This window comes from Chamaea fasciata, unplaced genomic scaffold, assembly GCF_029207755.1.
Source record: "Chamaea fasciata isolate MVZ Bird 193981 ecotype frontalis unplaced genomic scaffold, bChaFas1.0.hap1 SCAF_19, whole genome shotgun sequence".
Classification (NCBI taxonomy): domain Eukaryota; kingdom Metazoa; phylum Chordata; class Aves; order Passeriformes; family Sylviidae; genus Chamaea; species Chamaea fasciata.
In genome coordinates this window covers 4,781,621-4,799,733 of record NW_027094104.1, presented here as the reverse complement: position 1 = coordinate 4,799,733, position 18,113 = coordinate 4,781,621, and the positions used below count along the sequence as shown (strand labels likewise).

The 18,113-nt window shown below is 54.5% G+C and overlaps 1 protein-coding gene across 3 annotated transcripts in view; it reads left to right on the top strand.

Moving 5' to 3' along the window:
• Positions 1-18,113, top strand: part of SLC39A11 (solute carrier family 39 member 11) — a 63,328-nt gene that overhangs the window by 7,084 nt on the left and 38,131 nt on the right. For 2 of the 3 annotated variants that reach the window (XM_066200541.1, XM_066200540.1), the window contains exon 5: positions 12,211-12,337. In XM_066200541.1, coding sequence (XP_066056638.1) covers positions 12,211-12,337 — 127 coding nt within the window. The remainder of the gene's footprint in view (positions 1-12,210; positions 12,338-18,113) is intronic. The other variant, XM_066200543.1, reaches the window with a different exon arrangement.

Here is an 18,113-nt window from a genome sequence, read left to right as displayed (position 1 = left end):
CCTGCAGCTCTCCCCATCCCGAGGTGTCCCAGCAGGATGGAGGAACACTTGGAGCACAAACCCCACTTGTTCCCAAAAGTTGGAGGGGTTTTTTTGGGGGATGGTTTGTAGCCTGTGGAGAGGGAAGAGTTTGGGGGAAGTGAAATTCTTGTGTTGGGATGGAGTGACGAGGATGGGCAGAAAGCAGTGCAATGAAGATATAAAAATCTCCAATCTGTCCTTAAATCCAGCTTTAAATGCTGAGCTGCTGTCTTCTGGCTCCATGTGGGACAGCTCCTGCCACCACGCACTCATCCCATGGGAATTCTGCTGCCTGGGACGTGGACAAGGAGGATTCACACCCCCTGGAGCTCAGGGAGGGGTTTTATCCCAAAACTGTGCTGCTGATGTGTGTTTCCCTCCTGGAAAAGGGGCTGGGATGTGGGTAATGGGCAGGAGGCACCTTGTCAGGGTCTGTTTGATCCAAACCCTGCTGCTCCTCGCCCTGGATACCTTGGGAAGGGTCAGGAGAGCTGGCAGAGGGTGGGGAGCTCTGTGTGCCCTGCCTGGAGCAGCAGGAGCAGCTCCTGGAGCTGGGCAACAGATGGGAATTTTGGGATGCTTTGGGAAGAGAACAGAGACTCCATGAGGTTGTGGGGGAACACTGAGAGGTTAAAGCTGAGTGTGTTGAAATGAAAAACGAGTTTGGTGAGGCTTGAGCCATCCCTGGGAATGTGGCTCTGAAACCATCTCCCTTCCTCTGGAGCCCACACCTCTCCTGGGGAGCTGCTGCTGTCCAGGTAAGGGTTAACCACGATGGAAATCAGGCCCAGCTCGGGTTGTTTTGATGCCTTGGGAAGGCTGAGCTGGAACAGAGACTGGACAGAGCTGGAGAATAAAGCAGAGATTTATTCAAAGGCCTCCAGGATCCACCTTGGGCAGGACAAGAGCCTGGCCAGGGCTACACCCAAGGTGGGCCCAAAATGGTCCCCAAATGGACAAAGGGTCACCAGGTGTGACACTTGGATGAGTTTTGGTCCATTTGCACCTTGGGGTTGAATTGTCCAATGGCAGCTGCAGGTTGTGAGGTCCCATCCTTCTTGTTCCTCCCTCCAGCCAGCCTTGTTTGTGCTTTGGGGCTGAAAGTTGTCCTTGGTGTCCCTTTGGGAAAGGATTTGTTTTGTGTCCCTGCTGTGTGCAGAGCTGAGTGACACTGACTGTGAGCTCAGAGCTGCAGCCCTGGGCAGCACAGGACCTGGAATACAGGGGAGAGAAAACCTCAGGCCTCACTCTGTGCCCGGTAAGGGTGGGAGGATGCCGGGGGTGCTGCTGGGGCACGAGGAGGAGGAGGGAGCCTTAGAACTGCTGCTCTTTGCACGGGGAGCATTCCCAGCCTGGCACAGCTCCAGGCTGGATAACAACAACCTCTAAAAGCTTTTATCGGCTCCTCCACAGCCCAGCCCTGCTCTCCTGGCAGCCAGAAGGGTTTTTCTGCTGCCTCAGCCCCGCTAGAGCCGGGGCATCATCCCGGTGTTTGCTGGCGGCACGGGGAGGGTTAAGGCAGCGATCCATTCCTCACGAAAGGCAGATCTAATCTGTTACATCTTTATCTCTGCCTTTAACGTGTTTGTTCATCCTCCAGCTGAGGGGGAGACGCTGGTGGAGGTTGGCAAACCACGCCAGGAAATCTGGGGGCGAGACCGCGGCAAAAACAGATCCCAGGGGTTTAAAAAAATGGTTTTCCCAAATCTCCTGGCACGGAGCCTCCAGTTTAATCTGAATTTTTTTCTTTGATCGAGGCTTTCAGCTGGTGTTTGAGGGGGGTTTGGATGCAGAGGGGCAGCTGATGGGGCTGTGAGAGCCTTTCCTAAAAAGGGTTGGGGCTCAGTGTCTTCAGTGCCAAGACCCACAGCCTCCGAGGGGAAGTTTACTTATAAATTCAGTGCAGCAGGTCCCTGATGGCTCAGGAGCTATTTCGGGTCTGCTGAAAGGCATAAGAATGCTGGAATTAAGTGTTATTATTCTCATCCTTCAAATCTGTCGTGCAGCTCTGCTGACTTGGCTGGGTTGTGTTCAGAGTTTGGGGTTTTATTGGGTTTCTGATCTGCTTCTTGCCATTCCTGGGGCAGCCCCAGAGGAGGGCAGGGGATTCCTCCAGCCCTGGCTCTGGTTTTCAGGCAGTCCCTGGCTGCTTTTCCTCCTGGATTTTCACATGCAGGTGAAAATTGGAAGGGCTGGAAGCAGCAGCAGCGTCGGGAACTGGCAGGGTGGAGTCCCCATCCCTGCAGGGGTTCAAAGCTGTGTGCCGGTGGCACTTGGGGACATGCTCAGGTGGCCTGGGCAGTGCTGGGCTGGTGGCACTTGGTGCTCTCAGAGGAGTTTTCCACCCTGAGTGATTTCATCTTTCTCTGTGAGCTGCCTTTGTCCTGGAGCTGCTGAATCCCGTGGAATTCTGAGGGTGTTCCCATGCCCACACACAGGTGGGGTCTGGGGGGAATTTGGGTGCAGTGGGGCACCTGTGGCTTCCAGGAGCTCCCTGGCTCCTGCTTCTTCTGCATCACAGCCTTTGACCTCTGAGCAAGCAGGAATTCCCTGCTGGGACTGGGACAGGAGCAGGGAGAAGGAGGGATCCGGGAGCCCCTGGTGGGGATCCAGCAGCCCCTGGTGGGAGCTGCAGACCCCCGGGGGCTGCCCCAGCCCCTCCTCAGCTCCTGCTCTTCCCACTCCTCTGCCTGACTCTGCTGCCATCATTACTAAATAGGATAATGAGGCTTAATCAGCCTCATCTCCTCTCCCTCCAGGCTTCATTTTCCTCAGGAACATCTGTCTGCAAAGGGAAGAGCTCCATCCCTCCCCTGCTGGGCACTGGGGACTGGCACTGGGAAAGGACAGTGATGCTGGGAAGGAACAGGGACACTGGGAATGGACAGGAGCACTGGGAAGGGGAACTGGGAAGCGACAGGAGCATTGGGAATGGACACTGGGAGGGGACAGGGACACTGGGAATGGACACTGGGAAGGGGACAGGGGCGCTGGGAATGGACACTGGGAAGGGGACAGGGGCACTGGGAAGGGCTGCTGGGGTCTGTGGGGTCTCCCTTGGGAGCAGGGAGAGGAGGGCAGAGTCTGCAGGAGCAGCAGGAGTTAATGAATAATCCGGGGCAGGAGCTGCTGGGCCATTACTCGGCTCTAACCAGAGGCCTGCCAATACTTGGGGTGTAAAAGATGATCAGGGAGGGAGGATGGGGAGCCAGGGCTGTAATTCCAGCCTGGAAATACCATCTCCATTGGATTTTATTTTCTTCCTTGTCTGCTACAGGTTTGGTGGTTTTGGTTTTTTGTGGTTTTTTTTTTTTTTGCTCCTGAGTACAGAGGAAATCAATAAAGCCTCATGTGATGGGCAGAGCATTCCTTGGATTTAAACAAACAGCAGCTGAAGTGCCTTTTAAAAGCCTTTCCTGGGGATGGTGTTTGTTCCATGGGTGCCGGTGCTGACCCCTCATCCCACAGAAAATCCCTCCCTGGCCTCCAGGGCTCACATCTCACACCTGCCTTGGGAATAACCTGGGCTCTGCTCGGCAGCTGCTCCGAGGATTCCCTGAGCAGGGTGAGGATGCTCCTGGTGGGCGCTGGATCCCCTTGGCCCCCTCCAAAGAGAATTCCTTGGAGAATCCTGTTTTGAGGGAAAGGGCTCCTGCCCTTTTCTGGATGTGCAAATCCTGGCTTGGAGGCTCTTTGGGAATGTGGTTTGGGACTGGATGTTTTGCACAGTGAATTTTGGGCTATTTTGGGCAGGAGCTCTTGGGAAGGCTTTGAGAGCTCCATAAACAGCCCCGAGGATCCTCTCCTGCCCAGGGCTGGTGTCTGGCTCAGAACGTGCCTTCAGGAGGAACATTTTGCCTTCTAAATCCACACAAGTCCCTTTTTGGGAGGGAAAGCTGGGAGTCGTGCATGGATGAGGCTGCAGGAGGAGGAGGAAGCACCATCGAGGTGTAGCTGCACATTGTTTAAAATTGCAAATTTTTTTTCTCAGGGCTAAACCACGGCTGGATCAGACCATGGGGAGCATCTTTTGTTTTTTGGGGAGAGGGGCACTAGGAAGTGATTCTTGGTTAATTAGGAGGAATTTCTTCCTGGAAAGGGTGTCAGGCACTGGGAGGAGTTGGAGTCTCCATCCCTGGAGGTGTCCAAGGAAGGCTGGAGGTGGCACTCAGTGCTCTGGGCTGGGGACAAGGTGGGAATTTGGCACAACTATGATCTTGGAGGGCTTTTCCAGCCTCAATAATTCTGGGATTTTGGGATTCTCTACCTGCTGGGACAAGGCAGGGCAGTCCCTGCTGCCCAGTCGGAGGATGCCTGGGATCCTCCTGTCCCTGCTCCCACCTCCAAAGCCGGGAAGCTGCTCCTGCCTGTCCCCCTGGAGCTTTGCAGGGCGCTGGGTTTGATGGGTTCGTGATTCCAGGGGGCAGGGAGATCGTGGAGAGCAGGTCTGGCTGCTGTGAATTCATCATCGGGACCAAGATTCTTCTGATGCAATTTGCCCGGCTCCTGCGGGACGTGCCCGCCTCACATCCCCGTTTTAATGCGCTTTTTCCTGTTCAGCCGGGACTCCTAGGAAGTTAATTAGCTGCACGTCCTCACTGCCAGCCCAGGTGGAGGCTTTCCAGCCCAGGGGTTGTGGATTTTCTCCGTTACGGAGCTGTGGAGTGTGGGGCTGCGGGAGTGGAGCCTTTCCCTGCCCGAGGGGCAGGATGGAGCCGGGGGCTGCCAGCCCGGCTCCTGCATTCCTGCTTCGCTTGGATTTCCTTTGCTCAGGGCAAAATAAACAGCAGCCCTCGTGTTTGTTTGGTTTTGTGGAGGCCTGGCCCTTTTCCACAGGCTCAGGGAGGAAGGAGGGATCGGGCTCTGAGGGTGAAGGAGGAGAAACTTTGGTTTTTTTGGGAGTATGGCAAAGCCTTCGTTTGGGAAACGTCCTTCCCTCCCATCTCTAAGTAAACCAGAGTTACCTGGGCACGGGTTTTATTAATTAATCAATTAACCCCAAGGCAGAGGTTATGGATTGATCCCTGTCTCCTGTCCCAGGTGGGATTTCAGCCATGAGAATCCCCGGTGACCACCACACCCATCCACGGGATCCTCTGAAAGACTCAGAAACCCCAAAGGTTTCTTTTCAATCTGTTGTTGGTGGGCTATCCATAGAAAACCCGGCTGCCTCCCACCCCTGCCCTGCCCCTGTGCAGTGGTTTAGTGCCTGAAATCCAGTGGTGGCTGGATAGGTCAGAATTATTTGCCAAAAACCCCCCACAAAATCCTAATTATCCTAATTTCTACCAAAGCATTTCATTTTATTAATGGAAGTAAAGGCTTATTTACTGCCGCAGTGCAATTTGTCAGCTGCTCTTAATTAGAATTCTCTCTCATTATGCATCAAGCATTTCATAAAAACATTATTTGGGAAGCCCCAAAGCTGGAGCTGCAGAGCTCCTTGATCCTGAGTCGGGCTTCAATTCCCTCCCACCCTGCTCAGGTTTATGGGATCTGGAGTAGTTTGATGGGATGGGATGAAAAATCCCTCTGGAAAAAAAAAGCAGGGACTGAGAAAACCTGGCTGAATTCTTCACTCCATGAGCTCCTACTCTGGGCAGACCCCTCTTCATCATTCCCTTCTCCAGCCTGAGCCTCTTTTCCCCCTGGAGCAGGAATTGCTGGGAATGCTGCTGATATTCCATGGGCTTTTCCCTCCTCCTGGCTCAGCCTTTGCTGGCTGAATTTAGATCTCTGTTTGGGCCTGGCTGAGGATTGTGAAAGAGGAGAAGTTTCCCAAAGGGAAGAGCACAAAAGGATCTCCTCCATCCCCTCCCTCTGCCACCAGCCCCTGTTGATCCGGGTGCTCCCCCGGCTGTTCTCCGATCTCAACGTTTGCCTTTGAATTTGCTCGAAGCATAACCCCAAATTAATTCCTCCACGGTGAAAAGCAAACCTGCCATTAAAGTGTCAGGGAGAGGCAGCTGAGAGAGGTTCTGTCGGTGCCTGGGGGGAGGCAGCGAGAGGGAAATGGGGATCACGGGGAAAAACATCCCCACGGGGCTCTGGAGCTGCAGGGTAAACTCTGCGTCAGCTCAGAGCCAGAGCTGTCTGCTGCCAGGGAGCCGCAGGGCTCTGGGCACTGCTCCTGTGTCCCCAGGGAGGGGGACACTCATTCCCCAGGGGGGACATTCCCAGTGGCTGCTGTGGGATGCTCGGTGGTCTCTCAGCTCGTGGCTGCTGCTGAGGGCTGTGAACCAAGTTTGCTCTTAATTCAGTGGGATTTGTTTTATTTCTTTCTATTTTTTTTTTCCATCGTGCCCTTTAATGGGCTGGGGGAGCTGCTCCAGGGGTTTTGGTGCTGTTTGGCTCCTGGTGGGCTGTCCAGGACGTGGAGAGGGGAAAAATCTCAGGAAACACATCCTTGGGCTGGTGCCTTAAGCTTTAGCTTTCATATTTTCAGATCCTGTGCTGCCCAGGGCTGCAGCTCTGAGCTCACAGTCAGTGTCACTCAGCTCTGCACACAGCAGGGACACAAAACAAATCCTTTCCCAAAGGGACACCAAGGACAACTTTCAGCCCCAAAGCACAAACAAGGCTGGCTGGAGGGAGGAACAAGAAGGATGGGACCTCACAACCTGCAGCTGCCATTGGACAATTCAACCCCAAGGTGCAAATGGACCAAAACTCATCCAAGTGTCACACCTGGTGACCCTTTGTCCATTTGGGGACCATTTTGGGCCCCCCTTGGGTGTTGCCCTGGCCGGGCTCTTGTCCTGCCCAAGGTGGATCCTGGAGGCCTTTGAATAAATCTCTGCTTTATTCTCCAGCTCTGTCCAGTCTCTGCTCCAGCTCAGCCTTCCCAAGGCATCAAGGGGCAGAGGAGTTTTCCAGCAAAACCTGGCTGATGAGACACAGGAAAGGAAGAGGGGAATTTTGCTTGGATAAGGAATGAAGGGCCTGGGAGCGGGAGCTCCTCCTGCTGCAGGGTGCTCTCCCTAAGCAACGAGGGAGTCATGGAATCCCATCACAGGATCCTGGAATGGTTTGGGTGGGAAGGACCTTGAAGCTCATCCCATTCCACTATCCCAGGGTGCTCCAAGCCCTGTCCAGCCTGGCCTGGGACACTTCCAGGGATGGAGCAGCCACAGCTGCTCTGGGAATCCCATCCCAGGGCGGGGTTTCTCCCCAGTCTCCCATCCATCCCTGTCCTCTGGCAGTGGGAATCCCTTCCCTGTGTCCTGTCCCTCCATCCCTTGCCCAAAGCCTCTTTCTCTCCTTCCTGCCCAATCCAAAGGGATTTTTCACCTCAGGAAAAGGAGCAGCAAACCCCCAGTGATCCCCACAAACCTGCCCCGAGGTGGAGGCAACTCCAGCTGGATTTGGGAAGGTCAGGGGCCCCCAGGGGCCGGCGGGGGACAATTTGTGACAATCTCGGTGACCTTCAGGAAAGCACACAGCTGATCCCAGCCGAGGCTGCTCTGAGTCATCCCCGCCCGGTGCCTGCAGGAGGCCCTTAATTGGAATGTGTCAGTGGGTTAGAAAACATTGCAAAGAGAAGAGGAAAGGCAGCCGGCATTAATTAGTTCATGGCAGTAATTAGCGTCAGCCGAAATAACCACGGGGGTTGATTACTGCGGGAAAAAAAGCGACAGGCAGGGAGAGATTTGGACAGGAAGAACTTGGAAGGGGGGAAAAAAAAAAAACCAAACCAAAACTGTTGTGGGATGTGGGAGCTCCCAGTGCACTCCTCTGCTCCTGGAGTGACGGTGGAGAAGTTGTGGGGTTGGCCTGGCCCCGTGTGGAAAAGCAAATGAGGGAAGAAAATGTCCTTTATGTAGGAAAAAAAGGTGTCCTTTATATGGGAAAAGAGATCCTTTGTGATGCAAAACAGGTATTCTTTTAGATTAAATTTATATTTATATATATATATAATATATATATATCTCCTTTTAGGCAGAGCAAGGATTTGGGATCACATCCCCCTGCCCAGGATTTTAATTGATCTGCAGCCAATTTTAAAAAGAATTGGAGAGTGACACCTCGAAGAAATAGTCTGCTCTTCTCCTCTGGCCCAGGGGAGGAGAATGAGTTCATGAAGAAATAGGGATGGGCTGAGAGTGACTGTGGAGATCTCCAGCCCCAAAGCTGCAGGTGCTGCTTGTCCAGGAAGGTCACCTGCTGCTCCTCCTGTGCAAGATTTTAACTGGGAAAAATGCCCTGGAAAAGGCTCTGCAGAGCCCCAGGAAACACCAACTGATGTAGAAAGCAACAGAGAGGGAAAGAGAAACAAAATCCATTTCACTGCTTTCTTTAAGAAAAGAATAGAAATAATATCCCCAACTTGTCCAGGAGCAGACACAGAGATAAAGGGACAATAAAAATCCTCAGGTGGGGCCCAGAGGCTCCTGTTTCACACTCCAAATGTGATAAATCAGAGATAACACAGCAGGGAGCAGCAGCAGGAAGGGAGAAGGGAGGAGAGAGGGTGGCTCAGCTCTGCTCCTGCACATCTGGACTGAGCCCAGGGCAGCAGTTCCCCCTTCCCACGTGGAGCAGCCCCACAAGCATCAGGAAGGATTGGGAAAATCCAGCTCTACAGAGACGGGGCAGCTGAGAGGAGCTTTTAAGGATTTTATTCCATTATCAATCTCGTAGAAGGGCGAGACACAAGGGATGTAAAGCTCAACGCCATTCTACCAGAAGCCAAACCATTTCTTTGTTACCACACCTTATAAATGCTTTTCAGCCACACAATGCTGCTGATGCTTCTAACGCCAATCACCGATTATTTTATCCCACATGCTCTTGCCACAATGCATCTTTCACAGTTCCAGTTCTCCAAAATATCTGCTCTGTTTGTAAGACTAGCGCTTAAAACTCGTTTCCAGTTCCATTTCTCTCTCAGCAATGTCTGTCCTGTCCTGTGGCCTTTCTGAGTGAGCACACCTCACCTCAGAGTTTGCTCACGGGTGGACAAGACCCTGTGAGCTTTCAGTCGCAGAATCCCCTACAAATCCATTTCCCACAGGGAGGGAGCCCTGGAGCCGTGGGGATCGGGAAGGGGAGGTGCATGCACAGGCAGAAATCCCAGCCCTTTGCAGCTCCCATCACCCTGGGCCTTCCCCAGGAGCTGCAGCCAGGGCAGTGAGGCGGCTGTTCGGGAGGGCTGCCCTCAGTTTATCACAGCCAGGGTGTTTCGCTCACTGCTGCTTGTCAGCCCCTGCCTCCCTCAGCATTCCTGGGAACTGCAGCCTGGCAGGGCAGGGGGGGGTCACTCACCTCCCTCTGTGTCACCACGAACGTGGGGACAGCCCTGGGAGTGCCACCAGAGCTGCCCAAGCTTTGGGGGATCCCCTGGGAGCTGCCAGCTGAGGGACACCCTTGGCAGAGCCAAAAGGGGCAGCCTGAGCTGGCAGCACCAGAGCCCCCAGGCTGGGACAGCAGGAGGGAGGCATAGTCACCCAAAAAATCCCCCCAAAGCCTGAAAAGTCAGGAATGGGAGGAAGGAATCCTGCAGCCCTTCCAAAGCAGGGATGGTGGAGCCTGGGGCAGGCAGCCCAGCACGGCTGGAACCCCAGAACAGAGACAGGGAACAGCACTGGCACCCGGGGAATGGGCACAGCCCAGCCCATCCTTTGCCTCGGACAACATTCCTGCTCCAAAGGAACACCTGGGGCTGCTCCCTGGCACATCTGGGGCTTTTCCCCTGCCAGGAGGGAGGAGAGCAGGAGAGCTGCTGGCTCGGCAGGAGGAGGGGACCTGGGATGTCCCTCTGCCATGGCACAAGGGAGGGGTGGTTTCGTAACCCCTGCCACCACAAAAATAAAACACAGGAATGTTTCCCCTGCTTATTGCAAAAAAAAAAACCCCAAAACCAAAACAAACAGCTTCTTCAGCGAACAAACCCCATCCCTGCAATGTCAGGAGTTTCCTGTCACCCACCTCCTTCCCACCAGGAATCCTGGAAAAACCTCAACAGCCACAACCAGCAAATTCATTTTCTCAAAGGAATAATTGCTCCAAGCAGAGGAGTGGAGCCCAGCAAAACCAGCTAGGATGGAGATCCACTCCCAGTTGTTTGCTGGGAGGGGATTTGCCTGTTCCAGCCACAGCCAGGGTATTTATTTTCCTGGGGGTATTTTCCTCATGGCCTCAGCAGGACGTGGCAGAGGGGTTTGTGCCAGGGAGGCAGCCCCACAATGTGAGATTTTAATTGTTTGCAATAAAATAACCCTGGGAGCCCCAGCTGGGATCAACAGGAGCTGTTCTGCACACGTTTATTAAACCCTGGCTGGGATCAGTTCCACCTCTTTTCCCACTCCCTGCCCCCTTCCCACGTGGATTTTCACAGGTTTTTTGCCAGGGTGAGAGAATAAAAACCAAACAAACCTTCAATTACCAGCTCGTTCCTCCCCGGTGTTCCCTCAGCGGGGATTGTGCAGAGGGAATGGATGGGGAAGGGCAAGCTTTGGGGTGTGGGAGCTCAGGGGAGGGCTGGCAGGATGCAGCCGGGCTCAGCCAGGCATCCATCAGCCCTCGGATGGAAATAATTCCATTACTTTAACACACGGCTTCCTCTGGATCCTCGGCCATCCCTGCGGACGTGAGCAAGGCCTCGGAGCACGGAGGGAGCAGCAGCAGCCCTGGGGCCTTGGGAAGGCTGAGCTGGAGCAGGGACTGGACAGAGCTGGAGAATAAAGCAGAGATTTATCCAAAGGCCTCCAGGATCCACCCTGGGCAGGACAAGAGCCTGGCCAGGGCTACACCCAAGGTGGGCCCAAAATGGTCCCCAAATGGACAAAGGGTCACCAGGTGTGACACTTGGATGAGTTTTGGTCCATTTGCACCTTGGGGTTGAATTGTCCAATGGCAGCTGCAGGTTGTGAGGTCCCATCCTTCTTGTTCCTCCCTCCAGCCAGCCTTGTTTGTGCTTTGGGGCTGAAAGTTGTCCTTGGTGTCCCTTTGGGAAAGGATTTGTTTTGTGTCCCTGCTGTGTGCAGAGCTGAGTGACACTGACTGTGAGCTCAGAGCTGCACCCCTGGGCAGCGCAGGACCTGGAATACAGGGGAGAGAAAAGTTCAGGCCTCCCCCTGGCTGCTCTCCCAGCTGCTGCAGGTGATCCCAGCTGGGCTGTGCAGCTGTGCTGGGAGGGGAGGCTCTCCCACATCCCACAGGGATTTAATCCCCAGCTCCTCAGGCTGGAGTTGCTGGGTTAGTGGAGGTGAGAGCTCCTGGCTGAACTGCAGATATGTGATTAGTATTAATAGCCCTGCTCAGACTTGTTATGCAAATGAGGGCAGAGGAGCCGATTGAGTTATTCATGTTTAACCTTTATTTTGGGTCCCTGTGACCCCCCTGCTGAGGCTCCTGTTCCTGCTCTGCCTCAGGGCTGTTGGGTTATTCTGCTGCCCTCAGCCCTGGAGCTCCAGCCTTGCTCCTGGGGTGATTCCAGGTGATCCCACCTGCACTTCCCTCCCTGTGGGTGCTCCTGGGGCTGCAATCCCAGCCCCGCAGGGAGGAGGGGGCGCAGGGTCCTGCTCCCCGGTGACACCAGGTGACAAATCACTGCCAGGGGATGTGTTCCCTTCTCCCAGCTGTGCTCTGGTGCCTCTAATCCAGCGGTTCCTCCTGCTTTTGTAGCTCCAGGTGGGTTTGAGGAACCTGAGGATATCCAGAAACACCAGCCTGGATTCCTTTTTATTTAGGGACTGTAGTGACAGGAAATAGGGAATGGCTTCCCACTGCCCGAGGGATGGGAAAACCCTCTGTGATGTGGGAAGTGGGATTTGGAGTCTTTCCTTTCACATCCCTAGCCGAGGGGCTTTTGTCCTGCAGTGCCTGTGGGGAATTCTGCACTGGCTTAGGACTGAGGTGGGACACTGGGAAGGAATTCCTGGCTGGGAGGGTGGGGAGGCCCTGGAAAAGAATTCCCAGAGAAGGCTGGGAATGGATCCTGGCTGTCCCTGGATCCCTGGAAGTGTCCTAGGTCAGGTTGGACAGGGCTTGGAGCCACCTGGGATGGTGCAAGGTGTCCCTGCCATGGCAGGGGGTGGCACTGGAGGGACTTTAAGGTCCCTTTTGAGCCCGAATGTCACACCTTGGTGCAGTAGTGTCAATCCCCATCAATCCCAAACCCCAGGACGGGGCTGGAGGAGGCTGGGGGGCAGCTCTGGGATGTGCTGACGTGTCTGTGTTGCCTTGCAGGGGTTCCCTGGCCCTTCCCTGGCCCTGAGCTATGAGCAGCGAGCCGTGAAGGAGAAGCAGGAGCGGGACCTCGCGAGCCTCCAGAGCGAGCTGGCCATCAGGATAGGTAGAGCTGGGCTGCAGCCAGGCAAGCATCCTGTCATATACCACCAGCCCTGGGGGCACAGGGGGCACAGGGGGCACAGGGCCCCCTGGCACCGGGGCTGCCATCCAAATCCCAGGGGTTTGCCCAGGGTCCCTTCCCCTTCCCTTCCCGTGTCTCTCCCTCAGCTGTCTCTCATTCCTTGGGTTTCTCCCGCAGCTCCCGAAGCCGCTTGCACTGTCTGGGCCATGAATTATTGATCAGGAGCTCTCTGCTGTGCTGCAGGAGTGACACCCTGGGGTTATTTCCAGCCCAGCTCTGCCTCTGCCCCTCGTGGCCTCCCCAGCCCCAGCTGGGGCCTGGCTGTCCCTGCTCCTTCTGGGGCTGAATCCAACCCTTGCTGCCAGAGGGTGGAACACAGGGTCCTGCTGGCAGCTCTTTCCTCCTTAAATTTAATTTTTCCTCCTCTTAGATTTTAAAGGAGGAATTTTGGGCGCCTCTTTGGGCTCCCCCAGCCCCCCGGGCTGTGTTTGGGGCACACGACCCCTGAGACAGCACAATTGGCTCTTCCTCCCCTCGGCAGCTTTCCAGGAGACAAAGCAAATGCAATTTAGTAAATGAATTTTATTCCTCCTCTGGTTATTTGGTCGGAATTGTGGTTTAAAAACATCCCCAGTGCAACAGGGAGCAGATTGATTCGAAGGAATGATCTTTCCTTTTGCGAGTGCTGCTCCCCTCTTAAATCAGCCTCTTTATTTAACCACGTTGCTTAATTACACGTTTGCTAAAGTGCTGCAAATCCTCAGGATTCGGAACAGCAGCCTGCCTTTTTCCAGAGGGATGGCAGGATTCTTTTTTCCGTGCAATGACTCCATCCTCGGAGTCCCTGGGAGGCAGCTGCAGGGGGGCTGATGTTTTTGTCAGGTGGAAACTTCCCATCTCAGGTGCGGTTTAATTTTATTCTTCAAGGGAAAGCAGAAGTGCTCAGCCCTCCAGCTTGAGCCGCTGAGGTTTTTTTATGTTTCCATCTCCTTTTAGTTGCAGACAGTAACAGTGCAAATGGTTTTGGGAATAGAAAATTTCCATTAGGCTTTGTTGTTTTTTTCCCCCCCTCTCTCCGGGGAAATGGTATTAAGGACCTACAATACATTCATTCTTTTATTGTCTTTTCCTCTTTTTTTTTTTCTCCCCCCCTTTTCTTTCTACTGCAATAAACTGGGTATTTTCACAAGTTACCCTCAGCCTTCCAAGAAAGCTGCTTTCCCCCAGAGCTGGGTAGTGCCTGCCTGGGCTCTGGGGAAGCTCTGGGAACATAATGGGTGTTTTCAAAGTCTAATGGGTACTAAGTGGAATATTTCAGGCTTAATCACCGTTGAATCATTGACCCTTCCTTCATATTTACATCTTTTTAAATCGCTAAAGCTGTGAAAACAAAGGAAAATCCCAAAGCAGCAGCTGCCTTGTTCTGCCTCGGTGCCCGGGGATGGATGGGGATGAGGAGCAGGGATGGGGAATGGGGAAAGCTGCGTCTCTCCGGCGCCCTGCCCGTGTGTCTGAGCTCCGTGTGCGGCTGGGAGTGCGTTTTTAGGGTGGCTGTGGGAGGCTTTGGGGTGTGCCCACGCTCAGAGCTGGGATCCTGGGGGCTGTCCCCAGGCCAGGATGTTCCTTCGGGCCAGAAGAGGGAGGTGGAGGAGAGGTGGGAGTTACTCCTGTCCCTCATCTGCTCTGGGGTGAGAAAAAAGCCTCATTTTGGGTTTTCCCCCTCAATCAGCAGCGTTCTGGAGCAGCCTGGGCTGGTGGCAGGGGATGGAGGGGGATGAGCTTTAAGCTCCCTCCCAACCCAAACCATTCCACGGCTGTTCCTCCCCATCATCCCAAACCCTTTGGGTTTCCCCACCTGTGTATGCCGGGGCTGCTCCAGCCCCTCTCCAGCCTGTCCCAAAGAGAAACGAGACTTTCTAGGAGTCGCTCAAAGCCCGTGGGTGCCTGGAGTAAGGTGTGTGTGTCTCCCTGGGAAATGCAGAATGGGTGGATTCGCCCTGAAGTGCACTGAAAAGTCTGTCTAGACTCTGTTTGATGAGTGGGATAATCACCAGGCTTTAATTACTCCAAGGGAGAGAGAATCCAGCCTTGTCTGTGGGAGCTCTGGGTAGGCACGGGCTGTAATTTGTGTTTCTGTGCTTTGGAGCAGGTGGGGATGGAGCTCGGGGGGGGGGTTTGTTCCAAGCTGGGGTACCAGGAGTGCCCTGGGTGGGCTGAGCCCCCCTGCCCTGCTCCTAAACCCCTCTGGGGTGGGGCTGGGCTGGGCACAGCCCATCCTGCTGCCTTTTCCAGGGGAATGGCCGGGGCAGGGTCACACAGGGCTGGAGGCCAGGCCTGACCCCGCTGTGTTCTGGGGCAGTTCCCAGAAAGGATTTGCAGGCAGCGGAGCACCTGGGAACCCGAGCTGTGACTCAGGGCAGCTGGATATGGAACAGCTGATGGCTCAGCCCGGCCTCTGCTGCTGATTCAGATCCCGGAGCTGAGTGGGAGATGCTGTTCCCTGCAGCCTCCTCCTCCTCTCCCCTGGAACATCCCCCTGCTCCAGCAGCTGGGGCACAGCAGTGTGGGTGCAAAGCTGGGTAAAATCCCAAAGATCCCTTTGGGGTGGGATTTTATAAGTGCCCGGCACAGCTCCAAGGAGGGAAGTGATGCCTTGGGAAGGCTGAGATGGAGCAGAGGCTGGACAGAGCTGGAGAATAAAGCAGAGATTTATCCAAAGGCCTCCAGGATCCACCTTGGGCAGGACAAGAGCCTGGCCAGGGCTACACCCAAGCTGGGCCCAAAATGGTCCCCAAATGGACAAAGGGTCACCAGGTGTGACACTTGGATGAGTTTTGGTCCATTTGCACCTTGGGGTTGAATTGTCCAATGGCAGCTGCAGGTTGTGAGGTCCCATCCTTCTTGTTCCTCCCTCCAGCCAGCCTTGTTTGTGCTTTGGGGCTGAAAGTTGTCCTTGGTGTCCCTTTGGGAAAGGATTTGTTTTGTGTCCCTGCTGTGTGCAGAGCTGAGTGACACTGAGTGTGAGCTCAGAGCTGCACCCCTGGGCAGCACAGGACCTGAAATACAGGGGAGAGAAAACCTCAGTGATCAGAAGGGCAGTGGGAATTTCTGCGTTGGCTGCTGACCTGAACTCCAAATCAATCCCTGAGGAAGCACCAGGAGAAGCACCAGGAGAAGCAGCAGCATCTGTGCTGCTCCTCATCCTTCCCAGAACCAGGGCTGTGTCTGTCTCCTGGAGAGGAGCGTGGAGTGACAGGACAAGGAGGAACGGCTTCAAGCTGACAGGGAGTGGGTTGGGATTGATGTTCAGGAGAAATTCTTCCCTGGGAGGACAAAATCCTTCCCTGTGTGTGAGGGGAGGGGCTGGGATGGAATTCCCAGAGAGGCTGTGGCTGCCCCTGGATCCCTGGCAGTGTCCCAGGCCAGGCTGGAGCCCCCTGGGAGAGTGGCGGGGGGTCCCTGCCCATGGATCGGCTGGATCAGCTTTACTTTCCCTTCCCACCAAGGCCTTCCCTGTTCCCATGGCGGCTGCAGGGTGGGGAGTCCCTGGTGTCATTGAAGGGAATCAGCCGCTGCTGGAATGACTCAGTTGGCTTTTGCTGGGCTGTGATTTAGGGAATGGTGTCCTGGCATCCCTGCCTGGCTGCTCAGGGAGCAAATCCACATCGATTTATGAGCTGTAAAAACGACCCTGTGTTCACAGCGGCGTCTGTGAGAAATGAAATTTGGTTAAACTCGTTACTTAAATGAGCCCAGAGCTCTGGGGGCCCCACGCACAAACCTCATCGTGTAGAAATTGTAATTTTTTTTCCCCTTAAACTGCAGCTGCTGCATCAAATGTGAGGCCCAGGTGGGGCTTTGGCTGGGGACACCCCAGGGCCAGCCCTGCTGCGGTGCCAGGACCTGCTGGGCCCCTTTCAGCAGCATCACCCCCTTCCCTAAGCTCATTCTTCCCATCTTTTTGCCATGTTTTTCCCCTCCAAAGGAAGTTTCCATGTCCTGGGGCTGCACAGGAGAGGAAGCAGAAGCTGCTCATGGAGCATCTCTTTATCAGTGCACTGAAGTGAGCTGGGGAGATGAGAGGAGACCAAAATCCCCCCTCGGGAACCAACACACAGGGAGCAGGAGCTGAATTTCGGGCTTGGCGCTGCAGCACATCAGTAGGGCTTGTCCTTAGAGCCCCAGAATTCCCATTTTCCCCTGTTTCTTCTGGATGCACCACCCGGTTTGAGGAAGCCCAGCCCTGTCCCAGCTTTTTCTGCCCTGATTTGTGCTGAGGGGAAAACCTGCCCAGGAGCAGGGGCAGCTTGCTGCTGCTCAGCTTGTGGATTTTCTCCTCATTCCTTCCCCGAGCAGAGGCAGAACCTGTGAGGGGGAAATGATGGCTCCAAACCCTGGGGATTCACGGGGCTCATTCAGCCAGAGCCTCCTGAGTGCCTCCCAAAGGTTCATTCCGCCCTTGTGACTTACCTAACGTGAAACTCCTGCTTAAAAACTTGCTGCTCCCCCCAGTTTTCCAGGATCGCAGCCCTGCCTGGGATAACTCTGACACGTTCACACCCTTCTCCTGCCACTCAGCTGCTGCTGCTTCCACCAGCCATCAATTCACTGGGAGCCTTCAGAGCCAGCCTGGGTGATAAATGCCCGTGGCAGCGGCTGTATTGATTAAAAAACATCCTGGTGCCCCTTTCTGAGTCGTTTCAAATGCTTATTGACCGTCCCTGTCAGCCTGGGACCCGTGCTTGGCTTTTATAGTCCGGCCTAAACGTGGATTTATGGAGCCAGAGCTGCAGAGGAATAAATGAAATGGGGGCACGTAATTCCTGCTGAAGTGATGGAATGCCTGCTTCGCTCAGAGCTCTGGATCCCCATCATTCCAGGCCCTGCCTGGCTCCTGGGACCAGGAATTTTGGCTTTACAGGGCCAAAAGCCACCTGGTGTTTGCTGTCCTTTTGCTCCCTGGGTTGACTTGTAGAGGAGCCAGCTGTGCAGTGAGTGAAGCACCCAGAGCAGGTTTATTCGGGATGGAAAACATTAGGATTTGCAGCTCCAGCAGCCCCGATCCCTCAGGAAATGCCAGCCTGTGGAAAACCTGGCTCTGGGTGAGCTGTGCTGTGTCCCGGGGCTCTGCAGATGGGAAGTGTCAGTTGTGCAGCCAGTCTGTAATTCCGGGGGGATTTGTGCATCCAGGAGCCTGGTTAAACTCGGGGCGATGAGCGGGGGAGGCTCGGGGAGCTGCAGGGAGGATTTTAGTGGGGTTTGTGGCCCCTCAGAGGAGCCTTTTCCCAAGGGGAGCCCGAGTTCCCTGCACTGTTATCCAGGAGGTTGAATTTGCTGGCTGCACCTCACAGGCTGTTCAATGCTGCAGCTGGATGGAATAAATCCCTCAGAGACTCCTCTCCAGGCCCTGGTGGCTCCTGGATGTTGGAGTGTTTCAAGTAGGCTCCAAAATGCTCTAAACAGACCCAAAATTCAAAGGTGAACTTACTCAGTATTAACTTTTCTAATTTGCCTTTTCCTCGTAGGCCAGCCAGTTTACTGTCTAGATCAGGATGTCAGAGCTCCTGCAGAACAGAGGGCTTCTAGTTGCTGTGAATGGCAGATATTTTGCATTTAGAAAATGTGTTCTGAAGGGGAAATCTGACCTGTGCTGTCTGGAGAATAGCTGAATTGCAGCTCACTTGCTGCTTCTTTTCTTCCTTGGCTGAGTGGGGGAAAGTTTAAGCCTGCTGCAGAGAATGAAGCACTTCTGTAGGAAAGTGCCTTTTTTTTTTTTTTT